At 34.6% G+C, this 25671-nt stretch overlaps 2 protein-coding genes across 3 annotated transcripts in view; one reads left to right on the top strand and one right to left on the bottom strand.

Annotated features, from left to right (window-relative positions):
- Window positions 1-188: 188 nt before the first annotated feature.
- Window positions 189-7337, top strand: LOC132545594 (pirin-like). 2 transcript variants are annotated; one of them, XM_060209287.1, is made up of 10 exons: window positions 189-209; window positions 2086-2372; window positions 3216-3308; window positions 3776-3856; window positions 4390-4596; window positions 4863-4992; window positions 5223-5308; window positions 5745-5811; window positions 6444-6587; window positions 7071-7133. In XM_060209287.1, exons 2-9 carry the CDS (start codon window positions 2097-2099, stop codon window positions 6575-6577), a joined length of 1074 nt encoding a protein of 357 aa, XP_060065270.1. In that variant the 5' UTR covers window positions 189-209; window positions 2086-2096; the 3' UTR covers window positions 6578-6587; window positions 7071-7133. The 2 variants fall into 2 exon arrangements, with proteins under 2 accessions (XP_060065270.1, XP_060065272.1); XM_060209289.1 differs by lacking the exon at window positions 6444-6587 and having other exon boundaries at window positions 7071-7337.
- A 1980-nt stretch (window positions 7338-9317) lies between these two features.
- Window positions 9318-25671, bottom strand: part of LOC132545522 (teneurin-m-like) — an 84628-nt gene continuing 68274 nt past the window's right edge. Inside the window, exons 21-27 of the mRNA XM_060209204.1 lie at window positions 25165-25322; window positions 23714-24788; window positions 22104-22118; window positions 19593-19927; window positions 17905-18210; window positions 15908-17519; window positions 9318-15063 (exon numbers count right to left, since the gene is read on the bottom strand). Of these exons, the coding sequence (XP_060065187.1) occupies window positions 14201-15063; window positions 15908-17519; window positions 17905-18210; window positions 19593-19927; window positions 22104-22118; window positions 23714-24788; window positions 25165-25322 (4364 nt within the window). The 3' untranslated portion in view covers window positions 9318-14200. The remainder of the gene's footprint in view (window positions 15064-15907; window positions 17520-17904; window positions 18211-19592; window positions 19928-22103; window positions 22119-23713; window positions 24789-25164; window positions 25323-25671) is intronic.

Raw genomic sequence — 25671 nt, 5'->3', positions numbered from 1 at the left:
AGAAAGATATAAATGTAGTAATGTATGAGTCAAATATACATAACCGTTTTTGTGCATGTGTTCGAAGTAAAATCCAGACTTAATGAAGCGGTTAATTTAAGGGTAATCTTACCATTAAACGTGACCTTGTTATATATTTTGACCTTCTGCCGAACACTTCCGGGCCGTGGGTTTTGCTTGTTTACTGATCGTTGTGTACAGCTAACCAGGTAAGTGAAACACGTGTGTGATGATATTTCATGTAATAATGATGTCAAGCAATACTTTGGAAACGAAATAGAGAGTTTAGGATGATAAAATCATGCTTTGGTGTGATACAGATTTATATTAACTGTAACAGGTTCAGTAGGTACATGTAGACCTTTAATGCGACCGTATGTGTATGTACATGTAAGTGTGTGTGTGTTTATATTTGTCTGATTATATAGATTCCTTAGAATATTAAGATTTATTCTGAGGAAGACTATAATCAGTATATAAATGTAAACGGACGAAATTTTACATTGGCACATTACGTTTTGGAATGGTACGCCCTTTTTAGATGGGCTACCTGTAAGGACTGTAAAGTGACATTTTATGTATAAATTGTGTATATAAATATATGTGGGAACTGTTTTCCAGATGTTAGGATTAATCTTCAATATTTAACATTTAGAACTTCTTACATTCAAGGAATATAACCACGGACTTAAATATAGATACAAGTCCGTGATATAACTAATAAAATATATAGATGTGAATTTGTAGGTCAACATGACACGGCAAAAATTCTGAGTTGAGAAACTGGAATGTTTATATATATACATGTAGATGTGTATATATACACTTGTGTGATATATATCATCCCAATTACTACCATCTGATAAATCTAGATGCATGGGAAATCAAGACTCGCAATAGTCAGACATGGACATAAACATAAAATGAAAAAACAAAAAAAAAAAAAAAAAACAAACAAAAAAAAACAAAAATGCAAATACTTATGTAGTTATTATCTTGTGTCTGGTTGTTTGTTTTTTTCCAATTTCCCTCAGCTGTTGCCATTTTCTTCACTTATTTCAATACATTTTTTTTAAAATTATTTGAACACGAAAGTAATTTGGATGGGGTGGAGTGGACATTAACTTAACAACTTCCTCAAAACGTGCTCTACATAATAATGAGATTTTTTTTTTACCATGATACTGCTGTTTTCACATTTCGATATCCTGACAAGTGGCAGTTTTGATGCATTTTAAATTCATATTGTCAAATAAAATTGATGTAGAAAAAAATCTAGGTGTTTTATTATACAGATGAATCTCAAACAAACATGTTTTAATGTCTTCATATTACATACGTGCAATTGCTTGCCATTACAATACAATCTGTTTCAGGCTGCAGTAATTTTCTAAGAATCCATTCTTACCATTCAGAATGTGTCCTGGTGTCATATATCAGTAAGAACATGCAAACATATACTACAATTGTATTTAGCAGTAGTTAATACAATAATTGGGACAAAAAGTCTGACACAGTCATGCTTCACTTCTAGGATCATTATACCAGAACACGGTTCATTAACAGTTCCTGAGTTACATTGCAACAGTTTGGATCTAATTTGATAATCATATATGTAAGGTTGGTTTTGGCATTTGATCGTCAGCCCTGCTGACTTCACTGTTTATCTGATCAGAATTAGCCATCTGTGCCATTCTGCCTTTTCTCTTTGATCAAATTAATCTCAGGGAAAATACAGGCTGTGTTATAACCCTGCCATAACTTCAAAATGAAGCAAATGCCAACATTTACAAAAAGGCTTTGTCTTAAGGTCATTGAAGACTCCCCTTGTGAAAGGAAAGAATTTCAAAGCCTTCTTTTGGAAACAGTTAAAACTTGTTGATTAACATCTTAATAACTAGTTTGATATTTGCTCTGATACCACAAAAAAAAAAATTAAAAAAAAAAGTTTTTTGTCTTAAATTTGCATTTATTAGAAGTATTTAGCCAGTATTGCTGAAAAATGAAAGTGATACCAGCCCTCTGGACCTTTTGTTTGTATATGACGTTTGTCAATAATTGTTTACTTGTATCATGTTTATACAGCCATCAACTGAATGTTGTCTGGTGTTCTGAGGATTAAAAAGGAAAACTCTGTACTTTTCCTGACTACTGTGTTAGCTGTACTGAAGACTTCCCACACTCATGTACCAGGCAATACTTGTAACTTGACCACTTGGTATAGAACTCTCATTCCAGCATCAACTAATAGGAACCAATACTGTTCAGTTATCCCCAGCATGACAGCCAAGACAGTGGTCAAGACTGTCCTGAGTGTGGAGCAAGATGAGGGAGTTGGGGCTCGAGTGCGCAGGAGTGTTGGGCGCGTAGAGGTCAGTCATTATGAAAATTCCGTTTTTCAGCCAGAAGTTACTGATTATATTAAATGTTACCTGTTTAATCAGGAGACTTAATATTGTAGGTAAAGGTAAAATATTCAAGCTACTAAGTTTACTTTGAAAATAACCACGGTATTACTGTTATAGTATTATTTTATACAAAGCAAGATATGTCATTAACTCAAAGGATCGACCTTTAACCTCCAAAATTTACATAGACAGTACTAGACAGGTATCAGCAATATCTACATATCTGGATCACTGAAAAGAAAAATCCCTTTCTCTCTTTACTTTGTTTAAGTCTACCTGATATGGAATCCCAGGAGATATTATAAAATTATTGATATTCTGTTGTTACAAAATACCAGCCTTTCAGAAAAAAACCCACCCATAGTGTATATGATATACCTTATTAGTGTATGGGCCATTCTGAATAATTTGGTCCTGAAGAGGATGCCAGCTAAACATTTACACATACATGTTTTATATTTTCTATTTTATTGTTAAGACTCCGTAGGCGAGTAAATCTTTCCTTTGGTCATTTTTTACCCTAGTTTTACTGTTTAATGGATTGTAAAGTTTGGATTATGATTCTGTTGATGTGTTAGTATTTTCTTTGTTGTTTTTCAGGAGTCTCCTTGTAAACATTTCCTTTGCTCCTATTTTGCCCTAGTTTTACTGAATTTGAGTTTGGATTAGGATTCTGTTGACATGTTGGTATTTTCTTTGTTGTTATTGATGTATTGCATCCTATTATCCCAATCATTATCAATATTGATACAAGAAAGATGCATTTATGCTTCGATCTGTAACTTTAAATGATTCGTTGCTTGACAGTTGCGGAATCTTGATCCCTTCCTGATGCTTGACGAGTTTAAAGGACAACAGCCAGGTGGTTTCCCAGACCATCCCCACAGAGGGTTTGAAACTGTAAGATTTTTCCTTAAACTGTTGCTTGGTTAATGGCCTGGCTCCAGTATCAAAGTCTTAGACATCCTTGTAATACATGTTGTTCCTTGGTAATATTATTCCAAGTCTTCTGACTTCTGTAAAAAGGTTATGTTGAAACTGTTAATTTCTCCACTTTTAAATTAAACAAACAGGGATATATTCATAAGGCAGAGACTGGAGGTAATTCTCATACCCATCCAGTCCTTTGTGACATGGATTGTGTGATACAAAGGTAGCAGGTGAGGACAGGTGATCAGGAAAGTCTGTTACAAAACACATACTTTACATGTGACCTATCTTCTTAGGGGTACTGTTATATATGATACTTACATACTTTACAGGTGACCTACTTCCTGAAGGGCGCAGTTAGATATAATACTCACATACTTTACAGGTGACCTACTTTCTTAGGGTACTGTTATGTATGATACTTACATACTTTACAGGTGACCTACATCCTGAAGGGCGCAGTTAGACATGAGGACTTCTGTGGTCACGCTGGTATTATTAATGAAGGAGACCTCCAGGTAAGGACATGAAGTCATACTTTCAGATTTGACACTAATGTCATCTATATCGTTAGTTCACATGAAAATAAAGTCAAACAGCATGATTTCAGGGTAATTTTACAGAAACATTCTACTCAAATTATTTTCCGTACAATTCAGGTCAGAGGACAGTTTCGTTTCTAATGATTTGACAAACCTAGTTGTTGACTGAGGAAGAGTTTTTGACTTTACACTTGTAACAGAGATGTGCCATGACCTTCACCTTGAATTTGTTTTGAGGTCAACCACAGCTGAATGGTCATAAACTTGCCACATTTTTCATCCCAATGACTTTCTGTTATAACTGTAATTCATTCACTACATCAATACAGTACATAAATATTTGTTATACTGCAAATACTCATACAACTTGACTGATGTTCATCATAATTAAAAAGCAGTGAATATTTTTCTCCACTACGTTTATATCAAAATAACTTTATTTGTAAGTCATAGCTTTAATCCGGTCATATATTTATAATGAAGACTTATATGGACTGGTTTTGTTTCAGTGGATGACCGCAGGGCGAGGTATTGTCCACTGTGAGATGCCATGGGGAGACGGAGTGACCCATGGCCTTCAATTGTGGGTCAATCTTGCTGCCGAAAATAAGATGATGAAGCCGGCCTATCAGGAACTTCTGGACAAGGACATTCCTCGGACCACCAAGGATGGAGTGACAGTGAAGGTGATTGCTGGAGAGGCATTTGGCATAAAGGTATAATAAATATTGTACATATAATGGGATATTGGTCAGCTTGTTGCCATACCATACTTGACATCAGATTTAATAGGGCGGACTCAAAAAGACATGGTGTTACTTGATGTGATAAGTCGTATTCTATAACACTGTGATTTTTAAACAAGACAAGGTGTTAAATATAATGTATATATGTTTTATAATAATATCTACATGAAAACTAAACATAGTGTTATAGATAATTTTGTTTGTGGTGTTTAAATTACAACTATTTTTTATTTTAGTCTCCAGTGTACACACGTACCTCGACCATGTATCTGGATTTCAAAATGGATCCAGGCTCAAAATTAGTCCAGCCAATACCAAACGAGTACACATCATTTGTATACACCATTGATGGGAAAGGACATTTTGGTGAGTGTGATATCTTATTGTGTTGTCCCATCATGTACACTGTACCTGAATGCTTTTATAATTGAGTATAAATGTATTTTGTTATTTACTTGTAAGCTTCAATTTTATCTCACAGGTTTCTGAAGAATTTATTAGCTGATTGATGTCAAATATGGAAGAGTATTTTGAAATAGAAATAAAAGCCTAAAAACTGACAGATTTTTAATGTTGTCTCCATTTTGACCCTGTAGGGGGCAGCACACAGCAGATGGAAATCAGTGCCCATCATACTGTAGTCCTCAGCAAAGAAGGGAATCAACTAGAAGTACAGAATAAGGTATATTGATTTGTTTATTTATAAAATAGTCTATCCAGTCATTACAGAGGCACTACCAAGCTCTTCGATTGTGTTTCATTTGTAATTTTATTCTTCAAAAATAAACTTCAATAGTTAAAGTTCAGTATATCTAAAAACGTTTTGTTGATTTTGATATGCTGTATGAATGTCCTCTGTATTACTGCAGAAATGTATTATGAACTATTTTAAGGTCTTACATGGGGAGATGTTATAGTGTTTTTCCACCAAATCTGTTGTCAATCTTTGGGACAATATATTCAAAAGTGTAATGAGTTTTTCACTGAAAGACAACCTGAAATGTTAAAATCAATCTGATTTCAATAAAAACAAAGCTATTTTGCCATGCTTGCTAAGGTGAAAAATATTTACTTGTTTAACATATCTGAGATTTTACTTGACCCTTTATGACTTTCAGGGTACAGAAATGCTTCGCTTTGTTCTAATAGGAGGCAAACCTTTGAATGAACCTATCGTCCAACACGGTGAGGCTTTTTGTTGTCTATATAGACTGTACATTTTGAAAGTTTGTTTCGTCCTTTAACATGTGATGTAAGAGTTACTTTTATCTGTCACTCAGGGGATCAGGGAGTAATTCTCTGTTGGACATGAAAAGATATAGTAAAACTCGGATATGAAGCTATTTCTCTATAGTGGTCAAGCAATACACTGCAGACCAGTTATGAAGTGATTTTGAGGTATAGAGGACCTTATGGTTTAGGAAAGTAATTTTGTAACTTGCAGTGGCATTATATCTGTCCCCTCAAATCCAACACAGAAATAGTCACCATTGAGCCCTGATGAACAGAGATGAGGTCTTTTTGTAGAACTCTAATTTCATCTGTATCTGCTGTCTCTACTTTTATGAGGAATAGTATTTAGGAAATGGAATGTGGACTAATATTTTCAAATTTCCGACAAGACCTGACTCAAATAAATGTTTAGATTTGGTACAGAATCAATACTTAATTCAAGCATGTGGAGAGTAGAGTCAACGTTCTTGGTCTGTATATAGGTGGATCTAAGTGGTTTTTACCATTCAGCTGCTCTTAATCTATAATAAATAAAATTTTGCAAGACTTGCTGTCTTTTGACCGAACCATTGACTGTTTTCTAGGTCCATTTGTGATGAATACGAACCAAGAAATACAGCAAGCCATGGTAGACTACCACCAGGGTAAAAATGGATTTGAGGGGGTCAGATCTTGGCAGTCAGAATATGTAAAGGAACAACAAGGGCGTCGGCATTAGATACACAAAGGTGTGATTAATGTGTTTGTCTGATTTCTTTTTTCAATTTTCTTGTTGATTATCAATCATTGTATTTTACAAATATGACAGAATATTGAAAAAGTTTCTTTTACGCGGTTGATGAAAACTAATTGATGTTATACCTTACTGGGAAAGTGGTTAGTAATGATACAAGATTTTATACCACTGTAGTGATCTTACATCAACACAGCAGTGATGATCAAGTTTTTATCTAATTATTGATTCTGTATCTTCTACTGGCAACAATGTTTTTGTATTGGATGAGTTAGTGAGCCTGTAAGTATGTACCAGTCCATATCAGTTTCTGGACCTGCTGAGGAATATTGCACCATGGGCTCTATTGAAATTTTACACGTTGTATAAAAAAAGAAGACAGAAATAGTAAAAAAAAAAAATGACAAAAAAACAAAGGAAATGAAAAATTCTGAAATCCACCTCCAGGGGTAATAACACGCTTTGTTTCGTTGAACAGGGCCATTCGTCATGAACACACAGGAAGAAATAGGTCAAGCCATGCGGGATTATCAAATGCAGAGAAATGGCTTTGAAAATGCCATGACTTGGAACTCTTTTGTTGTCACTGAAGATCCGATAGGAGTGTGACCAAAGGGAGATAACTCCCACAGAAATGTTGTGTGACAGAAAATTCCTTGATATTTTTGGTTTGTTTTATTTAATTTACACATAATCTGTTTAATGTAGTATGTTTTTTCTTCATATTCCTGTTGGTGTAGTTTGAATGACAGGTAATCATTGTTTTGATATTAAATCATTTAACAGAGATCAAAGTAGCTTAAGACAGTTGTTACTCTATATATCATACCAAAGCCATGTATTGCCTTCTACTTTTTAAAGTTTTTCCCTTATTTTTTAGGGAAACCATTTATTTATATTTTATTTTCATATATATTTGTGGTCAAATTGTTGAAGTCTTCAGATGGTCCATTTTCTGTCTTACAACTCTTTATGCTATTTTTTTCATCCTTGTTCCTCAAATTTTAAACTTTTTTCATATTCATGTTTCCCCTGGAGTTTTTTTGTGCGATGAATTAGGTTTTAACACTACTCAAAACATAGGTTCAAATACAACCATATGCATATAATTGCATTTGCTTATATTTCTGTAAGTAAAATTTGTGTGAAATAGCTACTTCTTCAAAAAGTACTGCAAGAATCTTTCTTTTTTGTAAGTAAATTCCTTGTTCCATAGGTGTGTAAATCTGAAAAAAGTGGCCACTTGGCAGACATCTTGGAAAATTAAAGGAAATTTTATCATGAAAATGTCTTGAGAGGAAATGGAGGGATCTTTTTCAATTGTCATGTATTTGGTCCTTTGTTTGTGTATACAACTGGCAGCCATCTTTGATTTTGACCCAATGTGTGTGTTTCTTCTGATTCACACTTTTCTCATTAGAACCAGAAGAAATAACAGTCATCAGTCTAACCATTGTAGCTTTAGGCAATAGAAGATTGCTTATCAGTAATTTCTCAATATAAAAGCAGTGAGCATGTCATTTCAAATTACTTGGGAAGGACTAGATCTGCAACGGCCAGTAGTTAAGTATATTTGATCTCCTGTGATAAAGTTGATGGGGAGAATGTGTATGTGTTATACTGGATAAGGGTCTCCATTCTGTTGTCTGTCCATCTAGAACTGTGCACTAATATTGCTGTTAGTAACTCCCAACCAGTGATGTAGTATGACACATGGTAGACATTATATTAATATCACATATTTGAATTTTAAAGATTTTGATTTTGTTATTGGAGTTGTTGCCCTTTTTATCATTTACATATTAACACAGATTGTTTGATGTAATGTTGCTTTCTTTCTGAATGTAGTCTTTTATAAACCTGTAGCACTGCAAGGAGATGATCTTTGCAATTTTTTTTCTGGAAACTGCATGGTCAGGAATCATATATACATACCTGTCATCTCTTTGAATATAGGAACCAAAATAGTAAACTTTACACTAATTTGATTCAGCTGTTGAACCTTAAGTCTTTATAGATGCCCATTTGGTAATTGGTCAGGTGTTTGTTACATAGCAAGAAATCAATCTATGTAGTGAGTAGAAGCCTTGGATTTTGAATACGGAATTAAGTATGTACATGTATACAATACTAATTAGTCCTGTAATGATGTAACATTTATCTGTTTGTCCAGTTGGACCAGGATTGTGTGATTACGAAATAAGATCAGATCTATTTTACTTTCTGATGAGCTTGAACTAAGCCTTTCAAGGCCTGTACTGATATTTGTATGCCTGAAATATTACACTTAAAAAGTGCTGACAAACCAGTTTATCTGCAACACATAAACAAACAGGCCCCAGGACAAGACTTAATGCATGTTGTCCACACTACGATGTCAGTATTTGAGAACAAATATTCATTATCTTTATTCATATGTACTGATTTGATGGCATTGTCCTGTAATAATATGTGGAGCCTCTTGTTCATTAAAATATTGGACAAACACTGGTTTGTTATGTATTGAACAACTGTTGAAAACCATAATTTATTCTATAAACTAGGAGCAAATACAGTGCTATACATTCTGGTCATTCAGAATCGCTGGATCCAAGGAATTTCCGTTGTATTTTAAGATTTTCTGGTTCATTACAATTAATTTCAATTATCAATAATAATTCTATCCATCTTTTTATGCGGAGTACAAATGCACGGCAAAATGAACAGTACACAACAAACAAAGAAATGATATTATATTTTTTGTTTTATTTTTCTTCTTTACATTTTAAATAGAAAATTTATGGTGTTTAAAGATATTTTTGATAAGTTGTTTACTAGTACGAGATGAATGACAAATCAATACAAGACAGCTAACTCTCACCATACACACTGGGACAGATGTCCTACCTCCAAAACACAATTGCATATATATATATAGATATATATAGATAACCTAACATGCAGCCAGTATCATAGCCTGAACTCCTACAATTCTCACGGATCGACCAGTATGTATACAGATACAGCAGTCAGTCTGTAGAACAGACATGACTAATGTTTGCCACATTGCCACAGCAGCATATATACTGTAAGTTAAAAAAAAAAATAATAAAAAAAAAAAAAATGTAAGAAATAAGGGAAAAGTAAACACATAGATAACTAATTACAAGTATTTTGATATTTCTCATTAATTTGCAATACATTGGCTAAGTTTAAATAAATCTTTGAAAATATGGTTTAAGGTTTACTTTTTTCTAATTTACAACTACTTTGCATGACACTGAAAATATTTCTGGTTTTCAATATGATCAGAATTCATCTTAAACAGGCAAAGGTAGAAAAGTTATAAGATCTGTGCTTTACTCAGCATACCAGTTTAGAGGAAAAGCATTCAAACGCGTTAAAAATTGTATCCTTACAACAGTGTATTAGACTTTCACAGTGGCTCCTGTAGTTTGGATTTGAAATAAGATCCTTGTACAAAAAGTTGCTGGACATGTATCTACAAAAACTAGATTTAGTATCTGTAAAAAATATATTATGGCACCAATGATAAACAGAAAAACACCTGACCACCACTGAAGCTGTCATCTATAATGAAATTAAGAATGAGCTAAAAACATGTTTCATCTACTTTCACACCTCATATGGAATCCCCTTTCTCTTTGGGAGTTACCTCCCTTCTCAAAAATCAGAAGTATCCCTTTACCCTATTTTTTAAAAATCTAAATAAAATATAGCCATTAAATGCCATCTACAACATATATAGAGGTATACTATGTTTTCTTTACCCTTCAGTTATCAGCTTTGTTGGAGGCATGTTGATAAGACAAGAACATTTAGTGATATTGTTAGCAGGTGCTCTGTTATACGACATATAGGTAGGAATTTAATACTGTTACAAGAAAAGGTATGTCCATTTATCAACCTGCTGCCCCTTGTTCCCAGTAGTGACTGATTACTACAAAATTACAGTGACAATTTCTTCATTTTTCTTCATGTATGATTTTGCAAGATGATTCTTGATTAAATGATAGTTGTAATGAAACCGAGCTGTCCATCCACGTTAAGTACAAAATTATTATACCTTCTAACTCATAACAATTACTGAACTTCTTCACGGATCAATATATACTATAATTTATCAAAAGGATGCAAAATGAGATGAATTTACATTTGTGCACTCAGTTTGACTAGATTTCAAAATGAAAATTCAAATTCACATTGAATTAAATAAATAACCCTGATCAGTATTTTTGGGTTTTTTAAAAAAAAAAAATTTTTTTTTTTGGCTCAATATCAAATAGCCAAGTCAGTTGATCACTGGAAACAAGGACAGCAGAAAAAAACTGAAATAAAGCAAGTATTGATATACCAAATATCATTTGTCATTAACTTCACATTCCAATGGGCTGCATATAAATCAGAACTTAATGCATACAAGAAATGTTTCCTACAACAGTTAACAATGGCTGAACACACTGTAACCAAACCAGAGAGAGTGACAGTACTATCTTATAGTTCTACAACCCCTGGTACACAAAGGTATTCAAAGATCACATTATAAAAATAAATTAAAACAGAAAGTTAAAAAAAAAAATGTAAAACACTAAAACAGCACTACATAATTATCATCGTATAATATTGTTATGCTTCAATGATTCAAATTTTATGCTTCACGGAGCTTACAAGTGGATACATGAATATCTTAAACATCATGAATGTTTTAATCAATATGATTTAATATAAACAAGTTAATATCTGCTACATGATAAATCCTGATCAATGTGTGGTGATAGTCGTTGGAGAACATCAATTGTGACATCTGGTACACAAAGTCAAAATTTTCTCAGTTTTCCTATGTTGAAATGTTTAAACTGATTATTCTATATACTGATGAACTATGCCTGTAAGCAGTCATTTGATTAGAGCTAAATACAAGTTAAATGGTTCAATAACTGGAGCATTGAGAATGGGTATGTTTATGGAAAATTAATTGAAAAAATTCTTTGATATATTTGTCTTTTCTAAATTATCAAGAAAAATGAAACATTGTATTACATTTAACATTTGTCATATTTGTATTTTTGCAAGGAATATTGATTTGAGGACAACAAGAAAAAAATAATAATAAAAAAGAATCATCAAAATATATTTTTTTGATAATTGTGTTTTGCTTTGAGGTTTAAGATCTTTTCTTCTTCTCTTTGTATCATAGGAAAGCACAAATTGAAATATCTAGCACACCAACAAAAGATTTGTAATCAGACCTACACAACTGTCCAAAAATACAATACATGCATACATGTTACATGTACAAGTCCGACCCACATGTAAACAACCACCACAGCACAATATTGCTATGGTAACAATTCTGTCATATATTTACACCATATACATGACACATTTTGGGACTAGTTTCATGTTCAGCAAAACACCAAAGAATTGGCTGGTCAATATACAGCCTACATTATAATGAACACCAATGTTTATATGACTGAACTGAAGACTTATAACGAACTCTGGCTACTGTGCAGCCACTCTTTTTCATGGCTATAAAAGTTAGCAAATTTTGGTATTGTAATTATTGATGAAGGCAGAGAAATCTCTCAATACTTTATAACATTCTGTCTCTCGTGGTTTGTAATTCTGGCTGTGAAATTTGCGAAATCAAAATGTGTGTGAAAATGAGCAACTGCACAGTATGCTAATGTTTGGCACAATGAAAATGAGATATTTATAATAATGCAGATTGACTTACAAGTAATTCTATAAGTGATATGTCACAAATTATATCAATAGATTAATGAGTGTGTCATGGACGATTAGAGTACTTGTATACATTGCAGTCCTCAATAAAAGCAACATCAGACCTTATTACACTCTCTGTTACCTACCAATGAACTTGATTTCCACTTTCTAATTTCAGGGACTGCGGATTGAAATTGAAATGCTCGAATGAAATCCAAAATTCAACATAGCTCTTGTGAAATTAACGACATACTGATTGTGTAACATTCAGATAGAGAACAAACCATCTTTATTTCATTTGAAATGATTTGAAATTTTCCTATATGGAGTTATTTTTAGTTTGTCATTAAAGACTCTTTTTAAACTTCAACTGAAAGATGTGCTTTAAACCTATTTTTTTTAAAAATGTTCTCAATTTCACTTGTGCTCTAAGATTCTAAAATGAAATATTGATAATTTAAGAGAAAAAAATTTATTTCGGAATGACTTTCATTGAAAGATTTTAAAAAGTTAAATAATGCTGTTCTTGAGAAATGAGAAAAAAAATACATTAACTGAACTACTGTTATGAAGATATTGCGATATTTCAATAACAAATTTGGCATATGCTATGCATTAACACGAGACTGATGCAACATATTGCAAATGCTCGTAATACAAGGTTACAGAGTTTGAGATTTTAAATAAACACATACATCACAATGGGATAAAACATCAGAGCTGACAAAAAAGCAGTTGCAATGAATAATGAACGTACGAGGGTCAAAACAAAGATGGCTGACAACATTGGAATGGCATTGTCACAAATCAACTAGAAGTATCTTAGGTCTAGTTTATACTTTGTTTTACCAACATCTTAATTTCTTATGATACATTATGTACAGATTTTATTGTCCTATCACAAGAGGTCATCCCTGTAAGACAGGGTTTCCCCGACACTGGAGATATCCCTGTCAGACAGGGGTTTCCCATCACTGGAGGTATCCCTGTCAGACAGGGGTTCCCAATCACTGGAGATATCCCTGTCAGACAGGGGTTTCCCATTACTGGAGATATCCCTGCCAGACAGGGGTTCCCCATCACAGGAGATATCCATGTCAGACAGGAGCCCCCCATCACTGGAGATATCCCTGTCAGTCAAGGGTTCCTAGGACAGGACAGAAGCAAATCAATTTTTAACATTTAAATTAAGTGTACTTTTTATTTTTGATTCTCGTATGACTAGTATGGCAACACTTTACCATGACCACTAAAGGCCTTGACCTCTGTAATGCAACATATCCACCGACTTGAATATTCCTTCATCATGCTAGGCCATAGTTCAGCAGTAATTATCTAGTATCTCCAACAATTTCAAGCATTCCATTCACCTTGTTATTTCATGATTCAGGTTCCTGTTACTCTTGAATGGTATGGGCTTTACCACTCTAGTTTTAGCATTGCCTATTTACATGATCTGAAGACTTCTGCCTATCGTGGCTGTAGTTACAGGTGAACGAAACACTTGAATCACATTCTGTAGGTATTCAAGCTTTCAACATACTGTAAAGTTTAGTTAAAAGAACAGTTTTTGAATCACAATTTAAAATCTTTCTCAGACATCTTGTACAACACTGAGCAACATAACACTATTTCAGCACTAGCACATCATCATCATGCTTTGTGCAGCACAGGTAAGCACCAAACTAAACACGATGATTCCAGGGATCCTCACGTGTTGTGCATGAACACATTAATTAATACACGGGGACACATTTGATTTCTTTCTCAAAGAAAAAAAAAATAAAAAAAATAAAATCTTGTTCAATAAAGTAAGTACTATTATCATTAGAGCGATGAGCCATTATGGTAGAGATGGTATATGACAGACTATGTGCGCTACCTACTGCTCTTTGTAAATCTTATATTATTGCAGTCGTCGGATAGTTCAGGGAAATATTCTGGACTACGTATGTAATGACCCTCATATCCATCGGCATAGCCGCTGGTCAGTATCTGTTGTCTCTCCATGTCTGACCACCGATATTGTGTGGTCAGCCCATTTTGTAACACCCACTTTTCCCTCTCCCATGCATGTAAAACAGCACGCTCTTTAGCATGGCTAAGAATCCTCTGGCGTTCTCTCTCAAATGTTGTCCCATATCGAATATTTATCACAGAGTCCACCCCGTGGATACGAATGTCCACCTCTGCATGTGGACTAAGTCTGAAACGTTCACTGTGCTGTATCCGGTTCACAGTGATGTTCATGGAATTCTCATACTGCACAAACGTGCTGTGTATATCAAGCGATCGCAGGTCCTCCTCTGCTCTGGAGGCGTCCGTCTTTATAAAGTAGTGAATATCTTTACCATGGATACTGTATCTAAGGTCTACGACCTCTGACCCATTCACCAAAACCTCGGCCAGTTGTTTAGCCCATTTTGGCGTGTTTTTGGCCATATGAATCACAGCTTTGCCCTTCACAAATGACAAGGTCACTTTTGATCCAAGCATAAAGGGTCTAGGGGTTGGCTGAAGGTCGAAGTGACCAAGCAATGGAGAAACTTTGGACTTAGGAACAGTGGTCATTGTGAGTAGACTGTCCATGTCTCGTAGGAATGTACACTCGAAAGCAGAAGACATGGGCAGAAGACGGCGGCTAGCATCATGTGATTCTGGACGAATATCTCCCGTGTAGGATATATCTGGTGCAAGACTCCGCAAGTCATATCCCAGCATCAGAAGCCAGTCTGTGATGGCTACAACAGGAAGAGATTGATAAGTCAATTTTCTGAAACAATTGTTATATATGTAAAAACTTTCAACTGACTTAAAATGTCGTAGATTTACATTTTTTATCTGATTTTATTTACAATTTCTATCTGCCATCATTACAGAGATATTATTCCATGAGCTGACATATGATGCACACACTGAGGAATTCTCAAGTTTTATGCTTTGAAATGAATACACAATAATTCACAATAACAATGTTGAACATCATTTCCTATAATTTAGTAATGAATGCAATTGATAAGAACATCCAAACGAGGCTGTGAAACTACCTTGGCAAATAAACAATCAAAATTAATATATATATATCTGAAAACATGATCATAACACAAAGCACAGGGATACATAAAACGTTAGCAGTTTTGTTGAATGATTATTTGCATAAAGGTCATGACCTTTGTTAATTTCCCAAATTTTGTGACTGCAGTATCCTTCCCTGGGACACAACATAAAGTAACTTCAGAAAAAAAGTATCCATCTTGTGTGTCTGGTGACGGATATCTATTTTTAATAATGAATTCTGTACAATTTATGGATTCTATTTTTCTGTTGTTTTTTCAAGGAAGATAAAATTTTAAACAATTAGTAAAATCCAATAACCATATTAAACCATTGTCTATTTCATGGCTTCAAAAACTCCTTTATGCTTGTTTTTAGCAAATCAATGAAAATTTGAAGCACAGAAAACACATTAATTGACTTTCATCCAAGTACAGTATTTCACAGTATTAATTCAATTTGATATTAAAATGTTGTTGAAAGCTAAACCACCTGGCACAATAAAAATAGCTGATATAAAGAATGCCTTACCAAGCATAGGGAACTTCTTCTGACGAGTGTGGATGTTTATTGGGTAGTGATACTGGTAGTTATTGGTGATCATAGGTGAAGCTGGAATCTTATTCAAGTCTCTCAGCAGGCTGGAATAATCGGGTGAGATCCAATGTCCATTTTCTGTATCATACACCCGCTTTCCAAACAGAACAAGCTGTGTCATAGGGTTATATAAACCCCCCTGGAATCCAAAACAAACGTCAAAGTTTGGATTTGTGTCCGACTCCAGTTGTCCAAGTGGGTCATACCTACGTTGTTTTACTATGAGTCCATGAGTGTTGAGGACAGCCAACGGAGTTCCCATTGGATCTGTTGCGATGTAATAGAGTGTGTTTTGACGCTCCAAGGCCAGTAACTGCCCCTTTGAATCATACAGATACTGAGTCAGGTCCCCAGAACTCTGGTTGAAGGTATGTGTTACTCTTTGCGGTTGGGTGACATCACCGTAATAAAATTGATTAACATTACCACTTCCATCTTCCTCAATGACTAATCTACCCTGGGCATCATAGAAATAGAAGTAACGGTACTCTCCCATCTTGAAAACTGATATCAACTGACCGTTTGAATTAAACCCAACATGTTGATCATGTCGCTGTACCATGAAACCATCTTTATCAAATCGGAAACGTTTTGAGCCAGATTTTGAAATTCGATCACCAATGTCATATTCCAGGTTTCTGGTTCGTCCATACTCTGTGATCTTGTTTATGTTCCCATTGTTGTCATATCCATAACGCCATGTTGGCTGGCCATTCAAGAGTACATCAATCACATTGCCGTTAATATCGTATACATATTGTAAGTTCCTGGTTGTAGCCTGTGCAATCAGACAGTTCCAGTGATGGATACGGTTCTCAAGGTCATACCCGATCTGTAGAGAGAAGTGTTCCTGTTCTCCGAATCTATAGACAACACTAGACAATCGGCCATAGCTGTCGTACTCACGATTAAACGTCACATTGTTGCCAGATATCTTTTCTATGTCAAACAAAGGCCAGTTCATAGAAAGGGATTTCAGCGTTCGGAGTTTACCAGTTTCCTCATCGTATGACATGTCAGAATCACTTGTCAAATTCTCACGGAAATGTCCATTGATTGTTTTCAATCTAAAGTTCTTATCGTAGGTATATGAAAATTTCACTCCGAGTAGGCGCCGATCTCTTGCGAATTCTACAGTATAGTCTTTGACAAGAGAAGCAGTATACGAGTAACTCTCACGACAATCATACGGTCCACTGAGTACCTCAGAAGCTGAGACCTTTGAAACTTGTGGGTCATACTCCATGTTAATTTCTGTCTCATCGAACATGATTTTATTCAGCTGGGCAAATTTGTTGTATCGGTAGATGATTCGTCGTCTCTCACTAGGATAGATAATTTGAAGTAGCTTTCCATTTCCATCATACTCTTCCGTGTAGGGGAAGGCTAGCTCAGGGACTCGATATAGGAATCTCTGAATCCCTGCTGACATGACGCGTGTGAAGAAATGCTCTCCGAGCCCTGGAGTTCGGACACGTATCAGATATCCCTGTGAGTCGTACTGCATCATATACTGCAATCCATTGGGCAAGATAATGTCTGTCGGCTAGAAAATTGAAATAACAATGCATTAAAGTTTCTAATTTACAAAATGATACTGAACACTGGGTATGTGTACCAACATTAGTACAAAATACTTGGAGTATCGATTTGTGGAAGAATTTGCTTATAAACAGCGGATAATGAAATAGAATATTTCAAATGCAGATAAAGGAAAAAAATGTTTACATGTTATAATAGCCAAAATAGAAAAAGTATGCTTTAAACACTATACAGACGAAATGGAATATTGTAGATATATGACTGTAGGGGAAATTGCATACTTTGGAGACATGGAAAGAATATTAATTTAGATGTCTACAGAGTTCATTAATGTCCAGATTTAGGATTTCATAGAAAAGATTTTAACACATTTCAATCACAGAACCTACCACTTTTCCAACACGGTAGCTAAATCTGTACTGAGCACCCCCACTGGATGAAGACTTCTCTCGCAAGAGACCATCATCATCATATATCAGATCTTCTCGTATCTCTCCATACTGCCAATGAGTTATTCGCCCTTCTTTGCTGTATGTGATATTCATGCCATGATGGCGATTATTTGGTCGTATGTGGGTGGGCTGCCCAGATCCATCATACAAAATCGACATTATTTTGACAAGATTTTTCCCCATGATGTTTTCCGTGTGGGTTTCCCGATCATATTCAACTGTCAGCAGATTTTCGCCATTGATCTATAATTAAATTCAATTAACAAAAACATGGAATACTTATAAAAATAATGACATGCAAATTCAAGAGAGCCAATCAATATAACGTGTTACCTTGTCAATAGCACCATCTTCCCATTCTGGAACTTACAGTAACATTATAGGATGATTTGTAGAATAATGAGAATGAGGTTAATATTCATGATTATTCATTTAAATGAATGATCTATATTTAAATTTAAACTCTATATAGTATCATTATCCAAATCTTATATTTTTTTCTCATTGTCAACTGAAGCTATTCCAATTGCGATGTAAGTAATGAAGAATTAAAAAAAGAAAAAAGTTAAGAGATTAATGTCCAGAAGTCAAAATTGAGCATGCATTTTTGACCGACAAGCAGGATTTATTTTGCCACTTTTCACTGATGTAGTACAAGGCAAAGGGGAGATAACTGGCTCTACATATGGAAGCGTATATCGACGGGAAGAAAAGCGCTACGTACTCCTATCATGCTAGTAGTATTATAATAAATGCATCAATTACTGAGACAGAGGAACAAAGGCATTTATTAATTAAATTTTTTTTGCAGTTAAAATAAATCATAACATCGTTATGGGTACAATAATGTATCACATTAATTATAATGAATAATGATAAAATTTTTATGAAAAATTAAACATGCGATCATATAAAAATGTTTTCTACATAAAAAAAAAAAAAAATATATATATGTATAATGAAATTTTCAAATCCTACAAATAATTGAACTGACAATTAAAGTAACTGAAAATTGATTAAGATAAAAGAAAGAAAATGTTTCCATGCCAACTGTCAGTCCACATCACTCCAAAGTTGTCAAAGGGAGGTTACTCTAGTTGCCCTGCTGCAGTGCTTAATATCAGGGATCCGATTCAGTAATAAGGCTTTACATTGCATGAACATGAACATTTTTAAGGTATCATCTTTAATTACTTCTAATTTACCAAGGATCTATGAAAATAACTATATATTGTGAATTACCATTATACTACTCATATTTATTTAGTTTATATAATCTAGTTGTCAGACTTTGACTTAACAAACCTCAGATTTTGAGAGATCACAAATTGAATGAAACTGAATACAGTTGGGTAAAAATTTGTTCCATATCAGAACATGGACGAATAATAATTCTTTCCAGAGGTACTTTGAAAAAAGAAAAAAATTAAATAATAAAACGGCGGATATGTACCTTTATGATTCTAAAGCTAAGTGATATATCAGAACTGTCACGCAATTATATTGTTACATACACTACATGTATATATATGGGGCAGGGCTTAGCGATGAGCCACGAATGATTGGCAGGCACTGCAGGCTTTGGGGGCAGAGACATGTAATTATTAAGGGCACAATGGACATACCAGAAGGGCTTTTCCTTTGTATGATCCTTCATCTCCATCATGCGAGTCATGCATTCTGGCATGCCTTGAGGAGAAAGGAGCTCCTACCCTCATACGATGCCCGATCCTTTCGATCACCTTACTTTGCCTTGTGCGACCTTTGCGCCGCAGATAGTAACGCCACTCAAGCTTATGTACAAGTTTATTAGGTGCAATGACTTTTCGTTTGAAATGCATTCTGTATTCATTGGCTAGTATTGGATGACCGCCTGACTCTATGGAGATGGACAGGTTGCTAGGGAACACAACCACCACAGCGCCATCTGGTAAATATGTAACCTTGGTTTCTGCATTTCCTGTAGAGTCAAATCAAAAGAGATATTAGTTTCAAAAACCTTGAGAGCACTTCATGACATATATATAAATATACATATACAAATAACCTATCTCTATGTTTGTAAAACCCTACTAAGTATGGCTACTCAGGCAGTTCAAACTCAAACGGGATATTCGTAAACAAAAACAAGTCAAACTAAGCCATTAAAAAAGCGACTCAAAATTTAAGCTTTATGAAGACAGAAGAAGAATGAGTTAAGAATTGAGAGAAAGTAACACAAATAAGCAGAGAAACAAAGCATCAAACTCAAGGTCATACCAAATAAACATGTCAGACTTTCAAGGTTATAGAAAAAAAAACAAACATTATTTAATGTACAACAATCGAGCCCACCATCAAAAAGCAGGTTAGCTTGCGATCAGAAATTAGACTCTGAAAATTTATATGTATAACTAAACTGAAGTTTACGGGTGTAAAAAATATATCCAAATGCAAAAGATAATAAAATGCCAATAACTTATTATCACAATATAGAACTATTGAATGTGAGAATCTATCAGAGTGACATTCAGTATCCAAATCATTTGTTAAATGTTATCTTAAATCATGCCAAATTCCCACTCTCAAAAAACAGCAATACATAATCATATATAGCCACATTCCAAAAGCAGTTAATAATCAGTAGCGAGTTAGGATCTGTTCCATTGTACCAACACTAGAGTGCATTATCAAACCCGCATCAACAGTGAGTTTAACACGTACAACATCATAATTATATATCGTTGAATTGTTATGCCCATCAAAAGAATAAATAAAAATATTATGAATATATAAATATATATAAAATGTAGCTTGGCCTGCAGCCTCAGTATGAAAACCAGTGTGAGTTGTGTAGAAAAGCTGTGTGTGTAAAAAATTAATTCATAAAATAATAAACAGAAATGAATAACAACATCAGCCGAAATACAACGAAACTTTTCATCTAGAAATTGGTTGTCAAAGACTCTTTTTTGAGTCTGAGAAAAAAATGGATAATTCTTCAGCTATTTCATTTCAGTAATTAGACAACGGATGTCTGATCATTGCTGATATACCGTTGTCTATACAATATAGTAGTAACGGTAAAGAAATAGAAACCAACAGTAAGCTGTATGTAAATTTCACTGTTGTTATTCCAGAATTAAACACCTATGAATGAGTTCTACATTTCTACAATGTTTCATCTTTATCATTAAGAGTTTCCTTTTGATGATAGAGAGATCAACAATTTGATTCACTTAGGTTTATTGTCTAAAAGATCATTGTAAAAAGGCTGAAAGAAGCTTAATTGAAAATAAGAAATATAGTGAGATGCTACAGTAAGCCAAGCATAGGCACTCAGTACTTAAAATCAAAGAGGTTAGATCAGTATGTCCTATACCAGGTGGAAATTGTGACATAATGAATGATTTTCAATTTTAATTTGGATCACTTATCTTGAAATGATGTACTATGGTAACAATAAGACAAGAAATATGATTGATCAATGCATCAATAACATAATAAATCTGATTGGTAAGAGTATCACTAGAACAAATATCTGATTGGTCAATGTAACACTTAAAGAATGAATCTGATTGGTCAAATCATTACTAGTACAATGAATTTGATTGGTCAATTCATCACTAGAACAATTAATCTTATTAGTCAATACATCACTAGAACAATGATTCTGATATGTCAATGAATCATTATGACAATGAATCTGATTGGTAAACACAACACCTATGAACTAGTCACTGCAAACCACCATTCATCAATCATCAATACTACAAATAATTTTCAAGTAATTCAAACATGACTTTAAATCCTCTTATTTTATCATCATCAGCCTTAGACAGTGGATGTTATATATAAATAGAAGATTTTTATTTGTGATAGAAAAGCATTTATGTTTGAATTAAATCACGATCTACGTCAAGTAGATTGGAAATTCCAATCTATTCAATATCCTCACTTCCATTGTTAAGACGGCTTCAGAAAAACATTATATTTAATTCGTGGTTGACTGTTGAAGCTGTCAGAGTTCCAGCAGAAGGAGATTTAGAAGCATCGAATTATATAAAGTTCAAAGAAAAAAAAGATATCTACAAGTCCCTAGCATATCTACGCATCTATATATAGAGCGAGAAATCTACTTTAAATAAAAGGATTACCAGATTCTGTCATAACTGAAAAAAGTAAACACAAACAAGTAATCCTCCACACGACAAATCTAAATCAGAGTTCAGCAGAAATGTATTTTTTGTTGTGTAAGTTCCACTGATGATCTTAACGACTACCATTCCTTCTGTGTGATGGTATCGATAACACCTAACATAGTAAACCTTCAAGGGAAACTGTACTTTTATGTGGCAGGTCTTGGTAAACCTTCAAGGGAAACTGTACTTTTATGAGGCAGGTCTTGGTAAACCTTCAAGGGAAACTGTACTTTTATGAGGCAGGTCTTGGTAAACCTTCAAGGGAAACTGTACTTTTATGTGGCAGGTCTTGGTAAACCTTCAAGGGAAACTGTAATTTTATGTGGCAGGTCTTGGTAAGGGAAACTGTAATTTTATGTGGCAGGTCTTGATAAACCTTCAAGGGAAACTGTAATTTTATGAAGCAGGTCTAAGTTGCTAATTCCTCACTTTTTTTTAAAGGAGTTAAATGATTGTGGCTTATTTCTGAGAGAGTTGACTCAATCCAGGAGGTTTATCATTCAGAAGATGTCAAAGCAAAATGATTTTGGGCTTATTTAGAAGAGGACCGACTAAATTGAGGAGGTATATTACCCAGAAAAGGAGTAAAATGAAGGTGGGCTTATTTCTGACTGGAAATTTATGAATTTATGGTACTAGGCTTGTTTCTGAAAGAACATGGAACTGTTGTCAATAAAAACTTCAAAATAAACTTTTTGTGTGGTGTCAGTTGGGTTCCTGAAACAGTTGAACAAAAACTTTACACCACTCAGAATGATTAAACACATTTAGCACTGCACCCTGTGCCACTTCTATATTTGGCCTTTATTCTTCCTACTTTTCAAAGATCTTTCAGACTGTATTCATCTACATTTTAATCAAGACAATGAGACTTTCATGTAAAATATGACATAAAGAAATCCTTACATCAAAATGGGACATAGATAAACATTGAAAAATTCAGAAACAGCATGTTTATTGCTGATGATATTTCAGAACTAAGGCTGCTCTCTAGGACATATACGGTATCATTGTCTGGAATAAATTGGTCTCTTTATGATAAAAACTCTGATGACTGGACACACATTATTGGTGATGGCTAAATGTGTATGTGTAAAGACACTAAATGCATGCGAGATGATCGCCCCACATCTTCTGTGATTGGATTTATATATATATATATATATATATCACTAAAATTTTAAAGTTTCTGCATCTTTATCATATTCTGATCATACAATTATAAATATCTGATGTCTAATGCTAAATTTTCTCTACTCTCTATATTCTAGGAAGAAGATAGGAATCCATCCCACTTTATACCTATGTAAATAAAAGTAACACCCAATATCATAGATCTATTTCCAATCCTCCCGTACAGTAAAACTGTAAAACTACTGCCAACAAAAGTCCGTTATAAAATTTTTGATCTATAAATGGGTTCATATTTACACGAATTGCATTTATTCTGAATATTAAAACTTTTATATAGAGATTTTAGAGACCAAAATTTGCCCCGAAACACAAGAGTTACAATGAGATGAGTTGACATGATGTGAAGATGAGCTTATAATTTGCAAACTTGCCATGCATAACTGACTGCACACTGCCATATGTAGCCATAGCAACCGCATCACTGTTATCAGTGGTGATGCGGACGATGGAACCTGTGGTGTTGACGTCCGTTGCTAGAGTGGTTATCTCCCCTGTTGGTTGCCGGACCTCCAGAAGGCGTCCTCGGTTGTCGTAGCTGTATGAGTAGGCCTTCCCATCTGATAGGTATTTTGACATGAGAAGCTCTGTACTCTCGGAATAGGTGAAAGAGGCTGTCCAGTTATTGGCACGGAAACTGTGTAGCTTCCGAATGTTGTTCATTTCCAAGTCACACCTTGAAGTGTCAGGTGAAATAATCTCCCTGGCCAATGTTTCTCGGTCAAGGGTAATTTTGATCTTGTTACCTACATCATCGTCGATAGAGATCAGTTTTCCGTAGAATGAGTTTACATTGTAAGTGAAATTATACACATATTGATCAGTCATGATATTGACAGTGTGACGATGCTGACCATAGCTGTTGAAAATGTAGACCTCATGTGTTTCTGGTGAGACAACTTCATACTGTCTGGTGTTCTGATCTGCTTCAGGAAGTTCTGAAAGTACTGAGAACACACGCAGATTTCCAGCATCTGCGATGTGTACAACTCCATCAGGGGTAACAGTAATAGAAGTCAGCTCATTGAACAACGCCTGAGCTGCAAGCGTCTCCTTGGAGTCGTAACACTTGCAAGTGATGGTCTGACAGTCACATTTAGATTTTGTCCCAGCAAAGTGATGTATACGGCCATCGCTAGTGACCACTCGCACTCGATTGATACTGTGTCGGTCACTCTCTACGATATACATTTCTCCCTGTGGTCCGAAGGCGATGCTCTGAGGATCAACAAGCTTTATGTCTGATGCAATGTTTGATGCTTGTTCCTGATCCGTCAGCACACCAGATGGCAAAAAGCTTGATTTTCTGAACGGACAGTTCAGTGGACGTCCAGCAACAGTAATCAAACTTCCATCTTTTGTCAGTTTGAGGATAACGTTCTTGTCCAGAATGTGAAGGGAATCATCCAGAGGGTCGATTGCCAGGTCTGTTGGCCATTGAAGTCGGATCTGTAATGTATAGATTGGTGTCATTAATGTTTCTCTAACATGATCCTAAATGATTTTCAACTAATTGTGATTTTATGTATTTCAAGAAATAATTGTCTTATTTTAATCATTCTCTTTATTTTGATCCCCTTTCTTTATTTTCTAATTGAAATTCAAATGGCAAGAATTCAGGTAGCAATCCCCTGAAGGAGTAACATATCAATCCATGAGGAAGTTTAAAATGGAAATGAAGAAAAGACAACTTGTTAATTACATCTTGTAAATCTAATTTCTGTCTTCATCAAAGTTTTAAAACTTAAAAACATCATCATCATCTATGGTTCGTAATAATAAAGTTGTGTAATGAACTACTATCATAATTATGAACTGTTCGTACCTCTTCTGCAGGCTGACTGTGTTCACACGACATTGGTTCCCAGGTTCGTGGCTGTCCCTGTGAGCCTATCAGAGTATGAATGGTTTTATCAGGAGTGACCATGCGGATGTTGAGGTTGTCAGCGATGTATATCACTCCTTCCTTACTAATGGCAATACCTGTAATATCAAATCATTAAATGTTTATTGTTATCAATGGACAGGTACTTCCTGCTTTTTATCAACAGGTTTTCAATTTAAGAGGGTGTTCCTTATAAACAGGCTCTATAAAGATATTCACGACAAGATGACAAGAATATTTTCTGTAATTAGGTTAAACTTTCTTTATTGGATAACTGGAATAATTTTTAACCAAGTCATAAACCAATCAGACAAATAAAACATTGTTCATTACTCAGAAATGATGTAAAATATTCCTGATAGGACCCCATGACTATATCACTTTATGTTACAAAGTAATAGAAGGGAGGTAACTGCTACAAAATGCTGCTCAAGGCCTGGGGAAGGG

The sequence above is a fragment of the Ylistrum balloti genome, unplaced genomic scaffold (assembly GCF_031769215.1).
Source record: "Ylistrum balloti isolate Yb309-2 unplaced genomic scaffold, AGI_CSIRO_Ybal_v1 Utg369850, whole genome shotgun sequence".
Taxonomy (NCBI): domain Eukaryota; kingdom Metazoa; phylum Mollusca; class Bivalvia; order Pectinida; family Pectinidae; genus Ylistrum; species Ylistrum balloti.
The sequence above is the reverse complement of the archived record's forward strand: the minus strand, read 5'-3'. Positions and strand labels throughout refer to the sequence as shown.

What these genes read in the sequence shown, in the direction of transcription:
- LOC132545594 (XM_060209287.1), top strand. Translation starts at nt 2,097, where the DNA reads ATGTTGTCTGGTGTTCTGAGGATTAAAAAGGAAAACTCTGTACTTTTC. An exon ending in CCCACAGAGGGTTTGAAACT is followed by an intron (nt 3,309 to 3,775) that starts GTAAGATTTTTC and finishes CATACTTTACAG; the next exon opens with GTGACCTACATCCTGAAGGG. An exon ending in GAGAGGCATTTGGCATAAAG is followed by an intron (nt 4,597 to 4,862) that starts GTATAATAAATA and finishes TTTTTATTTTAG; the next exon opens with TCTCCAGTGTACACACGTAC.